The sequence below is a fragment of the Palaemon carinicauda genome, chromosome 13 (genome assembly GCF_036898095.1).
Source record: "Palaemon carinicauda isolate YSFRI2023 chromosome 13, ASM3689809v2, whole genome shotgun sequence".
In the NCBI taxonomy this organism is placed as follows: Eukaryota; Metazoa; Arthropoda; class Malacostraca; order Decapoda; family Palaemonidae; genus Palaemon; species Palaemon carinicauda.
The window spans coordinates 140,222,889-140,240,760 of NC_090737.1; the positions used below are offsets into that span (position 1 = coordinate 140,222,889).

Here is a 17,872-nt window from a genome sequence, read left to right on the forward strand (position 1 = left end):
TGGTAATAACAATGTTTATGCATATTACTGTAATATGTGGATGTGTATGTGAAGATTCAGCTGATCATTTTTTGTTTATATGTTCATATAGGAATGTTGCAATGCACTCCCTGCTTATGCAGGCAATGCGCATTGCTATGTGGCCGAAGGGGCTTTCATGTTGTTGGTGGTTCTAGCTTTATTTATTTTGAGGAATGGTTAAAACCGTAGAGTATTTTGGAATTCATTCCCGATGCTGTAACCAATTTGTGAAATGTGCTTCCTAATTGTACAATTATTATTGTTATTATTATTATTACTCTCTAAGGTACAACCCTAGTTGGAAAAGCAGAATGCTATAAGCCCAGGGGCTCCAACAGGGAAAATATCCCCATGAGGAAAGGAAACAAAGAAAAATAAAATATCTTAAGAAGAGTAACAACATTGAAATAAATATCTCTTATATAAACTATACAAACTTTAACAAAAGAGGAAAAGAAATAGGATAGAATAGCATGCCCGGGTGTACCCTCAAGCAAGAGAACTCTAATCCAAGACAGTGGAAGACCACGGTACAAAGGCTGTGGCACTACCCAAGACTAGAGAACAATGGTTTGATTTTGGAGTGTCCTTCAGACTCGTTTTAATCTCAATGCTGGTGCTGTAAAGTATAGGAATCTTACAGGTTTCCCTTATTTGTTGTACAGTACATATTCTTGTTATGGTATTAAAGTTCTTACAGGTCTCCTGTATTTATTGTATATATTCTCGATTCTTTACTCTCTTAATTTACGTCTTGCTAAAATAGTAATTAATTCATCTATCATAGATATTTAATCCAATACGTTTAGAAATAAAAAAAAACTGTACATGGAGATTTCAATTGAAATCATTTATATAAATGATTTATTAAGTTTTTTCTTCCAGATCACAAAACCCGTGGAAGACCCGGTTCAGGCCAAACGAGCCGCCGACTCCAAGCTCCTGGAGTGAGTCAACCCGGACGCCAAAATCCTAATTAACGAACGGGTGGTGAAGAGCGTGACGCCGTTCGCTCACTTCACGTACGAAGATCAGGTAATGTTGGCTTTTCTCGAAGTTATTGAGTCCTTAACAATTTGATGGTGTAGAGATTTACTTAGGTGATATGTTAGGTAATGGATGCAAAGTCTGTTTTCTTTCAAAGTTTATTAAAGATAATGGATGCAAAGTCTGTTTTCTTTCAAAGTTTATTAAAGGTAATGGATGCAAAGTCTGTTTTCTTTCAAAGTTTATTAAAGGTAATGGATGCAAAGTCTGTTTTCTTTCAAAGTTTATTAAAGGTAATGGATGCAAAGTCTGTTTTCTTTCAAAGTTTATTAAAGGTAATGGATGCAAAGTCTGTTTTCTTTCAAAGTTTATTAATGTTTTTTGGGCTCAAGCCATGTCGTCCTGATGGAAGTTCCTAAAGGGTAGCTTCCTTGGGTATATATAACTACGGCGATATTCCCAGAGAATTTACCTTAAGGTACCCGGAATTCTAACTCCTGGAGCGAATATCCCTAATAAAAGAACCAGGGATATCGCGAAATATCAGAGGACGTATTCTTGACATGCCACATGGCAATCTGCACCCCGAACAGAGTTAACACTTTGAAGGGGTCAATTGGCAAGAAAACGAAAACGAGAAAGAAAGGAGAGCCGCTCGCAAGGTATCTCTCCTCTCCCGTTTCGTAAGCGTGCATTGCGCCGCTCACGGCGCCATCTGTATTCCTTTTTGCATAGCTGAACAACTCGGTGTTTTTTCCCTGTGTTTCTCGCAATTCATGGATTATTTCAACTTATAATGCTTTTTCCAACTTCTTCTGCTTCTGATAAGTTGAGTATTATTTCTTTTATGTATAAATGTAAGCTCTTGGTAATTTTAAAAGTGATTTGATAGTGATATCGTTCTTACAAGAGCTGTTGCCTACCGGAGGCGTCCTGGACGCTGTCACTCGCTAGGTATGAGTTATTTAGTTAGCCAGAGCGACGTTCCCGGCTTTTTCGCTTTAATAATTTTAGCTGTTTAGCGTTACATAGGATTTCTTTATATGATGCTTTTAGTATTTTTGTTTTGGCGAAGGATTTGCTGATTCTGGCCTACGCTAGACCTTGTAGCCTAGTCGTTTGGCCCTAGTACTTTCCTGCATGATATTCAGATTTCCGAGTGTTTTAAAATTTTATTGAAGCTTTAGGCAGTTTTATACATTTAAGATTATGTTGATTTTCTTCCAAGATAGTATACGAGTGAGTCGGTGATTTAGGTAATCGATTCTCTCTGCGCCTAGGCTAGTTGTCTATGGGGCTTTAGTATACTTTCTCACACTCCCCGGTTGCTCTCTTCTCTTCGGAGAAGGTGTGCAATCCCTTTCCCTCTGTTTAAGCCTTGGGCTTAACCCTAATGGTTTATCTGAATTGACTTTAGATACAACTATATTAGGGTGTTCTGTTCCTTCCTGTTTCCAGTAAGTCTGGCTTCAGGGAGTGGGCAGGACATCAGAGTTCTTAGTCTGAGTCTGTTGATGTCTAGCTTGTGGTTGAGATTCCCTCGCTAGACTGACAACAGACATAGGAGGCTTAGCCTCCTTAGTTCACTTTCGAAGGTTTCTGTACGAGATGATTCCTTCTTCTTGTGATCTAGCAGACTAGTCCTGTGTTGTTGTTCTCGGTGTGGAGGATAAGATCCTCTTTTCTGTGAATAACAATGCCTTCCTTGCTTTGGTTCTGAGAGAGTTGGCAAGTATTGCTGGCCTCCCTCCTCGGATCTCCCCTAGGCTAAGATGAGTTTTCTTGGCTGCGGGTGATTCATTATTAGAGCAAGGTTGGCAGGACCCTCTTCTCCCTTTCCCCCTTTTTCCTTTGTGATGGCCTAGCCATTGCATTCCTGTCCGTCATTCTACATCTGTACCTAGCATAGGTTAGGATGTGGGGTTGACTCAGTCCCTTGCCGGCCGGCAAGGGTCTTCTGCTTTGAGTGCTCCCCGGACCTCCCTTGGTCTCTCATCCATGTTTGTCTGTAGAGCCAGATGACATTGGTCAGGAAGCCTGAAGTTATATTCTCCCCTTCCTTATGTGCATTCTTTCGGGTTGCCGGGTTATGAGGTAGTACAGTCTCTTATCCCGGCATCCATTCTGTTTTTCTTCTAGTGTTGTACTCTAGCCCAGCTGCCGACCTGAGTGGCCGGCAGCCGGGCAGTCGGAGTTCTCTGGTTTTTTTGCTGCCGGCCGGCATTGGTTGTATACCTTTGCCGGCCGGCTATATATCACACCATTGTCTGCTGGCCGCTACGATTGGTGGCCGGCAGCCGGGTGCTATCTTGTGTAGTTGCCGGCCGGCACATGCATTTGAACCAGCGTTCTTCCACCTTATAGTTCTTATGTAGTATACTTTGGAACTAGTTAAGGTGTGTGCCGGCCGGCACATTACCTTCTATACTGTAGCCAGTATTTTTCAGTATAGTATATACTGTAGGGAGAAAACTATAGTATAGTATTTGTTACAACACTAAGTTTTTCTAACACTTTTGTGTTGTCTCGCACGGCCCTTTGGTGTAACCTTACAGATAAAGAAAGTGAGTTCTTTCTTGTCTACTATCCAGCATTTTAAAATCATTTTTTGGGTGTGAGCCACACCCGTTTCCTCTGGAAACTATTCATTGGTTGCTCTAGAATAGATTGGCCATACGATTTTATTATCTGGAAGGTTGCAGCAATTGACTGTGCGGGGAAATACAAGTGTGTGTTTTTCCTTTCTAGTTTAGTTGTGCTAAGCTATGTATATCCAGTGATACGTAGTTCACTTGATACTCATGGATTTTTCTTCTCTTTACAGGAGGACCATCCGAAGTGTGGAAGCGTCTTCTGCAACGTCCGCAACAAGAACTTCTGCGGACATGATTTGTGTAGGAGGCACGCAGCATGCGCAGTCTCCAAAGGTGATCTCCGGTATTGGGACCCGCAGGTATGTACCGTGTGCACAAACCTGATTGCTGAGGCTTTTGATTCCCCTAGGACGGCGGAGTCAAGGGATGCAGCAAGGGAGAAGCTTCGTGCCTGGGTAAGGGGTTTCCAGAAGAACACCTCTGGGCCCTATCTTCCAAGTGAGAAGATGAGGGCTTACCTTTTCCCAAGAGCGTCAGCTGAGGCAGTGATTCCCCAGCCTCAAGTGGAGATACCGGTAGTTCAGATCCCTGTGGATGTTGAAGTCGCGGTCGCCCTGCAGGACATCCAGTTGGACGACAGGATGTCAGAGGTGTCCGAGCGTCTGGAAGAGGACCTCCTGGCAGAAGACTAGGATGAAGATCAGGCTCCAGACATTGAAGAGGAAGAGGCCGACGAGGTGTCGGCTACTCCGGTTCAGGCCCCTGAACCTATTCCCTCAACATCGTCCGCTCTCCCAGAAGAGCTGGGAAAGACCCTTTCCTCCATCGTTGGAATGATCCAACAGATGCAGAGGGAGAATAATGAGAAGGCGGCTGCAATGGAGCTGGAGATGCGGAGACTTGCAGCATCACGTGGGCCCCACAAGAAGCTCAGCGTGAAAGACCTTCCCTTGTGCTCAGATGTTAACTCTTGGAAGTATGCTGAGCACATGCCTATGACGACGGGAAAAATCGTCATTTTGGAGAAGTTGGGCTCAGTCCCCCTTGAGGAGGTGGAATTCTGGCCCAGCAAGGAGTCGTATCCGGACTGTTATGTCCGTCTAAGGAAGGAACCAGCCTCAAAGGAAGAAACAGAGCCGAAGGAGGTCATAGTTTTGGACCATGCTAAGGCTCAAGCTTTATTGTCAAGCTCGATGAAAGAGAGGGGCTTCTCAAACTTGAAGGTACCTGCTTTGAGTAAGAAGCACCCTTCCTTTGTGTCCTCTCCTTCTAGAGCCTTCCCCTTTATGCAGAAAGGGTTTACGGCTGTGCTGAAAGCAGTTGAGGCAGGTAAGCCATGCCCCTCCTTGGAGGAGTGTAAACCTCTGTCTTTGGCCCTACCCATGGACCACAAGGACTGGAAGGACGTCCATCTTACCTTCTCAGTCGGGAAGTTGGAGGCTGATATTGCCGGACGTCAGTTCGGTGAGAACCTCCCCAAGCTGTCTGACTTTCTTTTGCGAAGGGAGCTTGAGACAAAAGAAAGACTTGCTGCCTCAATGTCTCATCAAACGACTCTGGAGACAATGGCAAGTGACCCCAAGGTCCATGAGATGTTCATGGTAGTGGCTAAGACACACCTAGTCACAGTGACGAAGGACCTTTATAGCTTCGTCAAAGCTAGGAGGGCTTGTAGGGAGTTCGTGTTCGCCTCGGCTGCGGTGAGGTACGAGGCAAGGAAGCTAATCTCCTCCAACATTTGGGGCAAAGACCTCTTCCCTAGTGAAGCGGTCAAGGAGGTTGTAGATAAGGCCGCCACGGAGAATAGAAACCTTCTCCAGAAGTGGGGCCTATCCCTCAAGAGAAAGTCTTCCCCGGATGAGGGTCCCCAACCAAAGAGGAAGACTAAGAAGACTAGGCTACCCTCTTGGCCAGCCAAGCCATTCAGACAGCAGCAGCAACAGCAATTTCCTATGCCTACAGTGCCCCAGATGGTGGCACAAACCCCGACCACGTACCAGTGGGTACCCCAAGCCGTGTCGACGCAGTCTCCGGCATTTAACCCAGCGTTCGAAGGGCAGTCAACTACCTTTCGAGCGAAGCCTAGAGAAGCAGCCAGAGGTTTGTCTAGACGCCCCTCAAGGGGGAGGGGATTCAGGGGTGGTCGCGGTCAAGGAGGCAAGGCCTAAGGGCAACAGCAGTCAAAGTGAGATGATACCGGTAGGAGGGAGACTTCAGAATTTTCGGGATCGGTGGACCTTCGATCCCTGGGCCCACAGCCTACTCAAGAATGGACTGGGTTGGAGCTGGTACAGCACTCCACCCCCCGTGCCCTCGATTTTTCCAACACTCCACCCCCGTTCTGGAGGAGTACATTCAAGAACTGTTGGAGACAAGGGTAATCCGAAGGGTAAAGTCCATCAAATTCCAAGGGAGGCTGTTTTGTGTTCCCAAGAAGGACTCAGAGTCATTCTAGACTTGTCGCCACTCAACAAGTTCATAGTGAACTGCAAGTTCAAGATGCTAACACTGCAACACATAAGGACCTTACTGCCCAAGAGGGCATTTACCGTCTCCATAGATTTGTCAGACGCCTATTGGCACGTTCCAATCAATCATCAACTCTCCCCCTACCTAGGGTTCAAGCTACATCGAAGACTACGCCTTCAGAGCCATGCCATTCGGGCTAAACATAGCCCCAAGGATCTTCACAAAGCTTGCGAGCGTAGCTCTCAAACAATTACTCCTAAAGGGAATCCAGGTGGTAGCCTACCTGGACGACTGGCTAGTGTGGGCAGCATCCAAGACAGAATGTTTGCAAGCTTCCCTACAGGTGATCCAGTTCCTAGAGTATCTAGGCTTCAAGATCAACAGAAAAAAGTCTCGACTTTCTCCATCTCAAAAGTTCCAGTGGTTGGGAATCCACTGGGACCTAGTGTCACACCAACTCTCCATCCTGGCGAAGAAGAGGAAGGAGATAGCTGGTTCTGTTAAGAGACTTCTGGATTCCGAAAGGATATCAAGACGCGAACAGGAGAAAGTGCTGGGTTCTCTCCAGTTTGCCTCAGTAACAGACCCGGTGCTAAGAGCACAGCTAAAGGATGCAATCGGAGTTTGGAGAAGTTATGCATCAAACGCGCGAAGAGATCTGATAAGACCAGTTCCGCTTCGTCTACGTACGCTTCTCAGGCCTTGGTCCCAAGTCAGGCAACTAAAGAAGTCGATGCTTCTTCAGCCACCTCCCCCCTCGTTGACTATTCACACAGACGCCTCGAAGGAGGGGTGGGGAGGTCATTCTCATCGGAAGAAGGCCCAAGGGACTTGGTCCAATCTATTCAAGACATTTCACATAAACTTTCTGGAAGCTATGGCAGTACTCCTTACCTTGAAGAAAGTCTCCCCTCTTCGCTCGATCCACATAAGGTTGGTGCTGGACACCGAGGTGATTGTGAGATGCTTGAATCGACAAGGATCGAGGTCACCACCACTCAACCAGGTGATGTTGGCCATCTTTCGACTGGCGGAAAAGAAGAAGTGGTACCTGTCGGAAGTTCACCTTCAAGGAGTCCGCAATGTGACAGCGGACGCTCTATCCAGGTTCACACCGATAGAGTCGGAATGGTCCCTAGACGCAGGATCATTCTCCTTCATCTTGAGTTAAGTCCCAGAACTGCAGATAGACCTCTTTGCGACGAAAGACAACAAGAAATTACCCCTTTACGTGTCCCCGTACGAGGATCCCTTGGCGGAAGCAGTGGACGCGATGTCCCTCGACTGGAACAGATGGTCCAGGATTTACCTGTTCCCTCCTTACAACCTTCTGTTGAGGGTCCTTAACAAACTGAGATCTTTCAAGGGAGTAGCGGCAATAGTGGCTCACAAGTGGCCGAACAGCGTGTGGTTCCCTCTAGCATTGGAACTACGGCTGAAGTGTCTACCGTTACCAGATCCAGTTCTGACCCAGCGAGTTCAGAAGTCGACTGTCTGCACTTCATCACAGAAAACCCGGAACCTGCAGCTCATGATTTTCTCTCCCTAGCGGTGAGAAAACGTTTCGGGATTTCGAAAGACAGTATAGACTTCCTAGAGGAATATACAGTGAACCCTCGTTTATCGCGGTAGATAGGTTCCAGACGCGGGCGCGATAGGTGAAAATCCGCGAAGTAGTGACAGCATATTTACCTATTTATTTAACATGTATATTCGGACTTTTAAAACCTTCCCTTGTACGTAGTACTGTTAACAAACCACCCTTTAATGTACAGAACACTTAATGCATGTACTACAGCACCCTAAACTAAAACAGGCACAAATATTAAAGGCGATTTTATATCATGTGTTTCCTAAACACCTAAAAAGCACGATAAAAAATGGCAACCAATGTTTTGTTTACGTTCATCTCTGATCATAATGAAGAAACAAACTCATTTAGTGTACACATATATGTACGTATGGTTAGTTTTTGCATCGATTATATTGATTATACAGTACTGTATGTTGATTTTTTTATTACCAATGTTTTAGTTTACGTATTTTTCTTAGGACTTCCAAATGAAATCTTTTTCTTTATGACGCCGCCTGAAACGACGGCGTGTACGCTCAGTAAACAACCACGCTCAGAACAAACAAGGCATTTAACGCGCATGATGATAGTGATAAATAATGATACAGTACATACAGTATTTACAGTAAAAGCATTTACAAAATATGTTACCTTACAAATATAAATTATACAGTACTTGTACGTAGCAAAGCAGGAAAACAATTTGAGAGAGAGAGAGAGAGAGAGAGAGAGAGAGAGAGAGAGAGAGAGAGAGAGAGAGAGAGAGATTGTTTTACGTACGTAAATGTAAATTTTAAACAAAAAAAATATGATAGGTTACAACATGTAGACTTTTAAAACCTTCCCTTTAACTTAATGCATACAGTACGTACATTACTAAACTATAAAACAGGTTAAAGTAAAAAATAAAGATTGTTACTGTACTCACCACGAAAGAAGTTCAAGAAAAACTTGAATGACGATGGCGATGAATTTGCTGCACAGTAGAAATGATGATGATGAAGCTGATGATGTGTTCTACTGTGCAGTCAATGATAGTATTTTACGTCTCTTCAGACGGAGGTGTCTTTTCCTGGGACACCTCTTCAACTTCTTCAATTTCTTCCGAAGGCGTACTAGCAGGAGGAACTGGCTCTTTTTTGCGAGGCTGAAAAAACATTGTGATCGGAAGTTGTTGCCGCTGCTTCTTTTTTCGATCCAAGAGCATCCTGTAGGGAGTCGTGATGTCATCAACCTTGTTGCAGAATTGCATCGAGCGAACCATATCCTCGTCCCACTCTTGCAACATTTCTTTCGCCTCCTTCATATGGTTGCAGAACTTGGCGAGCCGTTCTAATGTTAAGCCCGTTTCTTCGACATTTTCTTGGGTCTCTTCCTGGGTACCCTCACTCTCTTCCTCACTTGCCGATTTCGTCAGGTCTTCGAGGTCTGCGTCAGTTAGGGGCTGGGAATGGCAGTCCAACAACTCGTCGACGTCTTCAGTCGTCATGTCGCCAAACCCGTCACCCCCAATTATGGCAGCCAACTGCACAGATTTCCGTATTGCAGAGTGTTGGATTTCCGACGGAGTAAATCCCTTGTCGTCGTAAACAATATCGGGCCACAGCTTCTTCCAGCTCGCATTTACGGTTGCAGGTTTCATCTCTTGAAGTGCCTTTTGAATATTCTGCAGGCACGTGGCTATGGTGTACTGCCGCCAGTACGCCTTCAAGTTGAAGTCTTCATCCTCGTCATCTTGGGCAGCATCCACACACGCAACGAGGTCCGCCAAGGTATTCTTCGTGTAGAGGGCCTTGAACGCCCTGATAACCCCCTGGTCCATTGGTTGAATTAATGACGTGGTGTTGGGTGGCAGGAACTCAACCTGAACGCCCTCACGCGACAGGTCAGTTGCGTGTCCACCAGCGTTATCCATAAGGAGAAGGATCTTGAATGGCAAGCCCTTCTCTAAGAGATATTCATGGACTTGCGGGATGAAACACTGGTGGAACCAGTTGGAGGTCAGCATCTTCGTAATCCATGCTTTTTGATTATGCATCCAGTACACGGGAAGGAGATTCTTATTTTTGTTTTTCAAAGCGCGAGGATTTTTCGACTTATAAATAAGCCCCGGCTTTAACAAAAATCCAGCAGCATTGCCACACATCACGAGGGTAACGCGATCCTTGAATGCCTTAAAGCCAGAGGCTTTGGCTTCCTCTTTGAACAGGAAAGTTCGCGACGGCATTCTCTTCCAAAACAAGCCTGTTTCATCCATATTAAACACTTGTTCCGGCTTGTATCCACCTTCAGCGATAATGTTCTTGAAAGTCTGGTTCACGTAAGTTTCAGCAGCGGCAGTGTCAGCGGAAGCAGACTCCCCATGCAGGGAAACGCTTTTCAGGGCGAAGCGTTTCTGAAACTTCGCGAACCATCCTTTGCTTGCGGAAAAACGTTTCTGAGGCTGGGAATCAGTGGATGTCCCTGGTTGAGGATCATCTGCATCATCATCATCTTCAGCATGGTTGCCGTCGTCCTCTTTAGGTTCCTTTGCAGCAAAATTCTCATACAAGCTCAAAGCCTTTGTTTGGATGGTGTTCGTATCCAACGCTATGTTCTTCTTCCGGCAGTCGGCAATCCACACAGCTAAAGCACCTTCCATGCGTACGATCGTTTTATTACGCGTTGTAACGACTCGCTTCGCTGATCTGCTAAAGGTGATTGCAGCAGTCTTTCTAATGTTCGCCTCGTCCTTCTTGATGTAGCGAACGGTGGATTCGTTGATGCCAAAATGGCGGCCGGCGGCCGCGTAACTTCTACCATCTTTTAACATGTCGAGAAGCGTAACCTTCTCAGCTATCGTCATCATTCTTCGGTGGCGTTTAGGCTCACTACCAGCCTTACTAGAAGCAGAACGCTTGGGAGCCATTGTAACAGAAAGTTCAACAAAAAGTTCAACTTAAAACAGTCGCACACAGCACAGATTAAACTTCACAAAGTTAAGAACGTCTACTCAGCAATACGCGGAAAGAGAAAGTGAACGATGCAGCCCCGCGAGAACTTTGATGCTGCGGGTAGAAGATGCGGGCAAAACACCAATCACAGGCTAGATACACAAAACTTGAGTTTTGATTCGTCATCTATCAGCGCTTGAACCAATCACAACCCGTCTTAGTACTATGGCGCGTTGGTTACTCATAGAAGATGCCCCCGCGCATACTGAACGTACGTAGATTAAGTACAATACAGTACCGTAATAATAATAAATAATGATAATAATACTGTACAGTAATAATAATAATAATAATGATTAATAATAATAACAATAATAATTTTATTAACAACAATAATAATAATAATAACAATAATAATAAAAATTTACGTACGTACGCTATTTTACGCCTCTCTCTCTCTCTCTCTCTCTCTCTCTCTCTCTCTCTCTCTCTCTCTCTCTCTCTCTCTCTCGTACGCTTACAGTACTTATTCGAAATGTGATTTTTGCAACAAAGAATATTATTGGATGCAGTACTGTACTACGTACGTATACATACAAAAGATTCATGGAAAAGAAGCACATCCATTACAGTACACACCATTCTAATATGGTATGACTGCATCTGATTTGCGTTTCATGTTCGATTTAATTCTACTACGTACTGAATTATCGTATGATCACATTCTCTTTTCGTGTTTTATTTCTTTCTGTGCTGAATTATATATCATATGTAATGCAATGAACAATCAGTAAGAGCAGATATTACTAATTACAGTATTAATGGAATTACAGGTAACAAAATATCGTATTTGGTTATCTTCAGATTTCGCGGTATTTTCGAATTTTCCGGAAAATCCGCGATATGTATATATATATGGGTTATGGGAAAACCCCGCGAAGTGGTGAATCCGCGATTGTCGAACCGCGAAGTAGCGAGGGTTCACTAGTGCAAATCTACTAGAAGGCAATATGAGTCATCTTGGAGGAAAAGGGTGGCCTTTGTCAAGGCGAAGAATCCGCAAAAGATCTCGACGGACTTCTGCTTATCTTTCTTCATCCACCTCCATGGTCAAGGCTTAGCAACCAACACAATATCAACGTGTAAATCTGCTTTGACAAGACCCATTTTATATGCCTTCCAGGTCGACCTCGCTAACGATATTTTTAATAAAATTCCGAAAGCCTGTGCTAGTCTCAGACCATCAGCACCTCCAAAGCCCATTTCATGGTCATTAGATAAAGTTCTTCATTTCGCTTCGCTGTTGAACAATGAGGAGTGTGCTTTAAAGGATTTGACCCAAAAAGTTATTTTCCTATTTGCACTCGCGTCGGGGGCCAGGGTTAGTGAAATTGTAGCCCTCTCGAGAGAGGAGGGTCATGTTCAGTTCTTGGATGGGGGAGAACTGAACCTCTTTCCGGATCCTACGTTTCTCGCCAAGAACAAGTTACCCACCAACAGGTGGGGTCCCTGGAGAATCTGCCCTCTGGAAGTAGATGCATCTCTATGTCCAGTGGAATGCCTAAAGGTCTATCTTCGTAGAACTTCAGACTTCAGGGGTGGTCAACTATTCAGGGGAGAAGCATCAGGCTCAAATTTATCACTGAAACAACTTAGGGCGAAAATCACCTATTTTATTCGCAGAGCGGATCCAGACAGTACACCCGCAGGTCACGATCCAAGGAAAGTTGCCTCATCCTTAAATTTCTTCAATAGTATGGATTTCGAACATCTTCGCTCATACACTGGCTGGAAGTCTTCCAGAGTTTTCTTTCGTCACTATGCGAAGCAAGTGGAGCAACTGAAGAGGTCTGTGGTAGCAGTGGGTAGTGTCGTTAACCCTGCTGTTTAACTCTGCGGGGAACAGTGGATTTAATTGGGACGATTAATTCCGGGGTGAGTGGGTAGTTACGAACTGTTCTACAAACTAAGTGTTAGGGCACTGGGGTGCCCACATTGACTGTTCCATATTGAAAGGTGAACCTAGCATAAGTGCAGACATGTGTGCCAAGCGTTTCCAACGCTAATGTAACTGATTAGTAATACAGACTTTTATGATTTTGATACAGTACCTCGGTATGTTAAAAGTGGCGCTAATGTTTTTCTTTCAGATAAACAAGTTTTCTGTTTACTATCATGCTTATGCTTATTTATTGGTTATCCTCCTCTTATATATGTATAATTGTTGTTTAACCCGTTTTATTTTATTGTGTGTCAATAAACTAGTTCTTGTGAACCTTGCGTCTCCTTCGCCTGTGTCATTTTACTATAAATGATTTAGCATTACGTTTACTATGTATATTTATCTGGGATAATTCTAATAGATTGTTCCTTTATGCAAGCCTCTTTGCATTGGTTTATGCTTTACCCTAGCGGGAGGACTCCATGCCCTAAGGGGACGGTGGCGGATATGCAAGTTTTCCTCCTACCTGGATATAAACCGGTCAATCCAGTAATGAACGGGGAACTGGTCGATATTTCATATTGACTCAGTGGTTCTTTACAAACTATACTTTACATGATATAAGGTGAGACCACTATATTGGCTTGTCTGTTATTCATACATAGGTATATGTACTCTTCGAGACTTTTCCAGAGTCTAGTATGACTCTTCCCTGTAGGGGGGCAGGAAGCACTAACATGGTCTATGGTTAGGTGAAAAGATGTATGACGGTAACATCTTAGGTTTATCGGTCTAGTTGGCCGGGAAATACCTTCGGGGAGTACGGCACGTTTTGAGAATCCACAGATACAGTAATGCTCTGGTATACTTCCATCAGGACGACATGGCTTGAGCCCAAAAAACGGATTTTGAGCGAAGCGAAAAATCTATTTTTGGGTGAGATGGCCATGTCGTCCTGATGGACCCGCCCTTCCCTTTGCTTCTAAAAAGGGCTGTAGGTCCCCTCCCTACATACAGTATCTGTAGCACCTCGTGTATCGCTACAAGGAATACAGATGGCGCCGTGAGCGGCGCAATGCACGCTTACGAAACGGGAGAGGAGAGATACCTTGCGAGCGGCTCTCCTTTCTTTCTCGTTTTCATTTTCTTGCCAATTGACCCCTTCGAAGTGTTAACTCTGTTCGGGGTGCAGATTGCTATGTGGCGTGTCAAGAATACGTCCTCTGATATTTCGCGATATCCCTGGTTCTTTTATTAGGGATATTCGCTCCAGGAGTTAGAATTCTGGGTACCTTAAGGTAAATTCTCTGGGAATATCGCCGTAGTTATATATACCCAAGGAAGCTACCCTTTAGGAACTTCCATCAGGACGACACGGCCATCTCACCCAAAAATAGATTTTTCGCTTCGCTCAAAATCCGTTTATTCATGCAGCAAAAGCTTAAAATACAGTATGAGCAGCAATTGGAGCTTTAGCATAATTTGTCTTGAATTTGTAGGGTTGAGAATAGTTAAATTTGTGGATAACAAACTCCTTTAATATATTTTTCATCTCAAGTGTTAATGCCTTGGAGCATATGGGCAACTTAAACTAGCATGAACTTTGCATATGAAAGTTCCAAATGTAAAATAAACTAAAATTAGTTAAGGCTAAAATTCAGGAACTTAGGTTAGTTAATCATAGAGGGACAAAGGTAGGAATGCTGTGCTAAAACTCAAATGAGACCTAGTCTTTATAAGTTTGCTGGTTTAGATAATGATCTTCATAATACAATCTTGGCTTTTACAGTCAAGTTTTTACAAGACAAAAGTTAGTCCAGTGGTTATTCAGCCAAAAAAAAAAATCAATCCTCAGCCCTGTATCAAACCTTCTCCTAACTCCTCAAGTTTTGAGTAGTGGTTCTTTTCCACCTGTAAGGGTTCTGATGGCGTACTGCATATGACAGTCGAGATCTTCTCTTAGAGCCTTGCACTCTTCTCTACTGTACCCTGGAATCTTCCACTGCAACAACCCTCGCATATCAGTATTCCAATCGGCAGACTAACAAGGCATTTCTTACCTTGGAATTACTTGGTAGAAGATCAAGTTCGTAGCCTGATCCTTATATTCATCCATTCATTGAAATAGGCGCAATTAGGAACCACTTGTTTATTGTCTTATGGCTTGGCACATCATTTATCCCTATATATATAGTGGGTTGCATTCAGATCACTGCACATCGTTCGCTTACAGGCTCCGCCACTAGCTCGTCACAAATTTTCCTTAATTTATGTTAATATAGATGATAGTTATTCTTATGTCAAAGCAAGTCTCTTACCTTATGCAAGCCAATATTCCCATCAAAAGTAAGTAAATGGGAAGGGCAGTTTTGAAATAAGAGTATTTCGTCCAATATTCATTTGCTCAGAGAATTTCATCTCTGGTTTACCAAATAAATGCTCTAAGAAACATTATCTTAATGTGTATGCATTTGGGACCATATACTAAAGTTGTAATTAAAGTTACTGAATTTTGTATTCGAGTCAAGTTCCATGGGAAAGAGGTAAGCAGATTGTCATTGTAGGCATAGGTAAATTTCACTTTTAATTAATGTCGAGGATAATCAGAATAGTTTTCAAGTTGTTCTTTGTCATTAGCATTTGGCATAAAGCTAGATGAAATTGGGAATCATATTATGAATTTTGTATACAGTAATCATTACTGGTTGGTACAGTGTAGAATGGGAAATGAAGTTTTTAGTCGGTGACAAATATCTTTCAGTTTCACTTGGCAGGTGTTGTATGCGTCTACATTAAAGCAGTACATACAGTAAAGCTGTATTCAGTTAGTCTTAAAAATGTAACATTTTATATAAATCAAAGTTGTTCCAACACGGTTACTTACCTAGAACTACCTTCTTAGGAGTTACTGGTAACTCTACCTAACCGACCAGCTTTTTGTATAGTTTACCCTCTTTCCGTTTTCTAAGGGGTCAACCTCAGGCGGAGTGATATGTGCCCTGAGGCGACCCGGGGTCGGGAAGTGTGCTAACTCAGGTCGGCGACTCCTCAGTAAGTTTCTGGTCGCGTCGTGATCATGATCTCGCCGCGCTCTCTCTTACCTTGTGCAACCCTTTGTGTCCCCCGATCCTTTGTGCTTACCACGCGTTACCCACGTTTCCCTTTCACTTTCCCTTTGCATCCTTGTGTCTCTTGGTGTATTAGCATTGCGTTATGGAGCAGCCTCGCCGTTGCCCTGGGCCTGTGGCCGGGAAGTCTTGCGGGGCTTTCCTTTTGAAACCTGAGATTGATCCCCACTCCTTGTGCTCCACGTGTAGGGGAAAAGTGTGTTCCCCTGCCTCCACGTGCCCGGAGTGTGCTTCCTGGAGTGAGATCCAGTGGGTGCTCTTCGGGACTAAGAAGAAGAAGGCGGCTAAGAAGTCGCCTAAGAAATCCAGTGTCTCGTCGCCTGTGGTTTCCCCAGATGTCTCGGCAGACCGTAACTCCTGTCCTTCTTCCCCTACCCAGAGTAGGGGACGAGGTAAGTCCGTTGCGGGGAAGAGGCCCATTGCCCTTCCCCAAGAGTCTGATATTCCTGTGGGGGAAGTGTCTAGTGTGGGGCCTGAGGGTAGTGCGGGAGTGTGGGTAGGAGGCGAGGTCCTGGTGCCCGCAGGTCCCGTCTCCTCGGAAGATCCTATGTGGGGGAAACCAAGTGTGGATTCTTCCCCGGCATCATGGCGTATTTCAGGTGCTTCAACCGCTGAAGGAGACGCCGAGAAAGGAAGTTCGTCGTCTTGAGACCCCACCGCGTGGGTACCCCCTAGGACTCCCTTCAGGTCTCCCGCTAGAGGAGAAGAAGACGTCGAGCAATGGCACCACAAAGGATCCGCTCGGTCCCCTCTGGCTCCCCCCCCCCCCGTGTTTCTGCAGCCTCTCACACCTGAGAAACGTCGACGATTTCCCCCCGCAGTCTTGGATGATTCAGGCGGTCTGGTGGATTCGTCCTCATCCTCGTCATCGTCGTCGGCATCGGACTCTTCTTCTTCGTCGTCAGAGGACGAGGACAGGAAGTATAGCAAGAGGAAGAGGGAGAAATCACGCAAAAAGAAGAAGTCCCGTTCCTGTTCCAGACAGGGAAAGAAAAGCTCTTAAGTCCTCTAAGAAGAAAGCCAAGAGGAGCAATTCCAAGGAGTGGGTGAACATCACAGTGCCCCGGAGCGAGCTGTTTAGGGTTACCACAGCCGCGGCCGCTTCCGGGTGGCTCCCTAGAGCCTCGCCTTCTGTGTCTCATCCTCCTACCTCCTCCTTCGGACCAGTCGCCCGACAAGAGGGGTCGAACCAGGCCCCCCGTGTAGTGCCTAACCCAATGATGGCCTCCGCTTCTTCTTCCCTTAGGAAGGACGTACGTCTTATGAAGGAAGGCTTAGCGTCGACCACGGGCACCTTGGAGGCCTTCCTAAAGCACCAAGGGCGGCCATCGGTCAGCATGGATCCCCCATCCATGGAGTCCCCCGTGGAACAAGGTACTCCCATGACGGATACCTTTGTCCCCACGGGGCAGCCCATACCATGGGCAGACTCGTCCAGCGTTGCCTTTCCCACCATCACGTAGTACCCCTGTATGGAGGAACTGGTGACGGAAGACCTGGTGGAAGGAGGGGAGAGTTCGTCTGACGACATCTCCTCCTACCGTAAGGTTCTGGCCCTAATTCGTCGACACCACCGATTAGACGAACCTAAGCCCTCAGCAGCAAAGGCCGTGCTCTCCGGACTGTCCAGAATGATCGACAACCCTGTGCAACAAAAGCCTTCATTGTCTCTCCCTCTCGCTCCGGACGTGAAGTTGGGGATGGAGCAAATAGATAGCTACCTGGCAGGACTGGCGGAGGCCCCCAGAAGCCAGAGTTCCTCCAAGCTGCTTCCAGGGCTGAAATCGCAGAAACGTTTCTACGTCCCAGAAGGGCATCGCGGCGGACCCCGTGCGGTAGAAGCAGCGGTGACCTCACTGAACCAGGGAGCCTCGGAAGACAGGTCCACCACTGCCCCCGTGTGCTTTTCCCCGTCAGAAGCCTCTATGATGGAGGACATGGCACAGGACCTTGTCTACGTGTCCTCAAGTTGGATTGGTGATCTTGCGTCTTGGTGGGGTTTCAGTCGTCCCACGACCTCTCCCTTCCGGACAATCAGGCCACGCTGAAGGAGCTAGTTAGTTCGGGAGGTAAGGCCTTTAAGTTTTTGTCATCCCAGTCCCTGTCTATGGCTACGAACTGGGTACTTAGAAAGAGGGATACTGTCCTTAGCAAGTTGGTGCGGAAGCTACCGGACAGAGAAGCGAGGAGACTGAGGAATTCCTCCGTGTGGGGAAACGACATTT

General features: G+C 45.4%; 1 protein-coding gene across 1 annotated transcript in view; it reads left to right on the forward strand.

Annotated features, from left to right (window-relative positions):
- Window positions 1-17,872, forward strand: part of LOC137651853 (uncharacterized) — a 37,543-nt gene that overhangs the window by 10,685 nt on the left and 8,986 nt on the right. Inside the window, exon 5 of the mRNA XM_068385071.1 lies at window positions 907-1,056. Coding sequence (XP_068241172.1) covers window positions 907-972 — 66 coding nt within the window. The 3' untranslated portion in view covers window positions 973-1,056. The remainder of the gene's footprint in view (window positions 1-906; window positions 1,057-17,872) is intronic.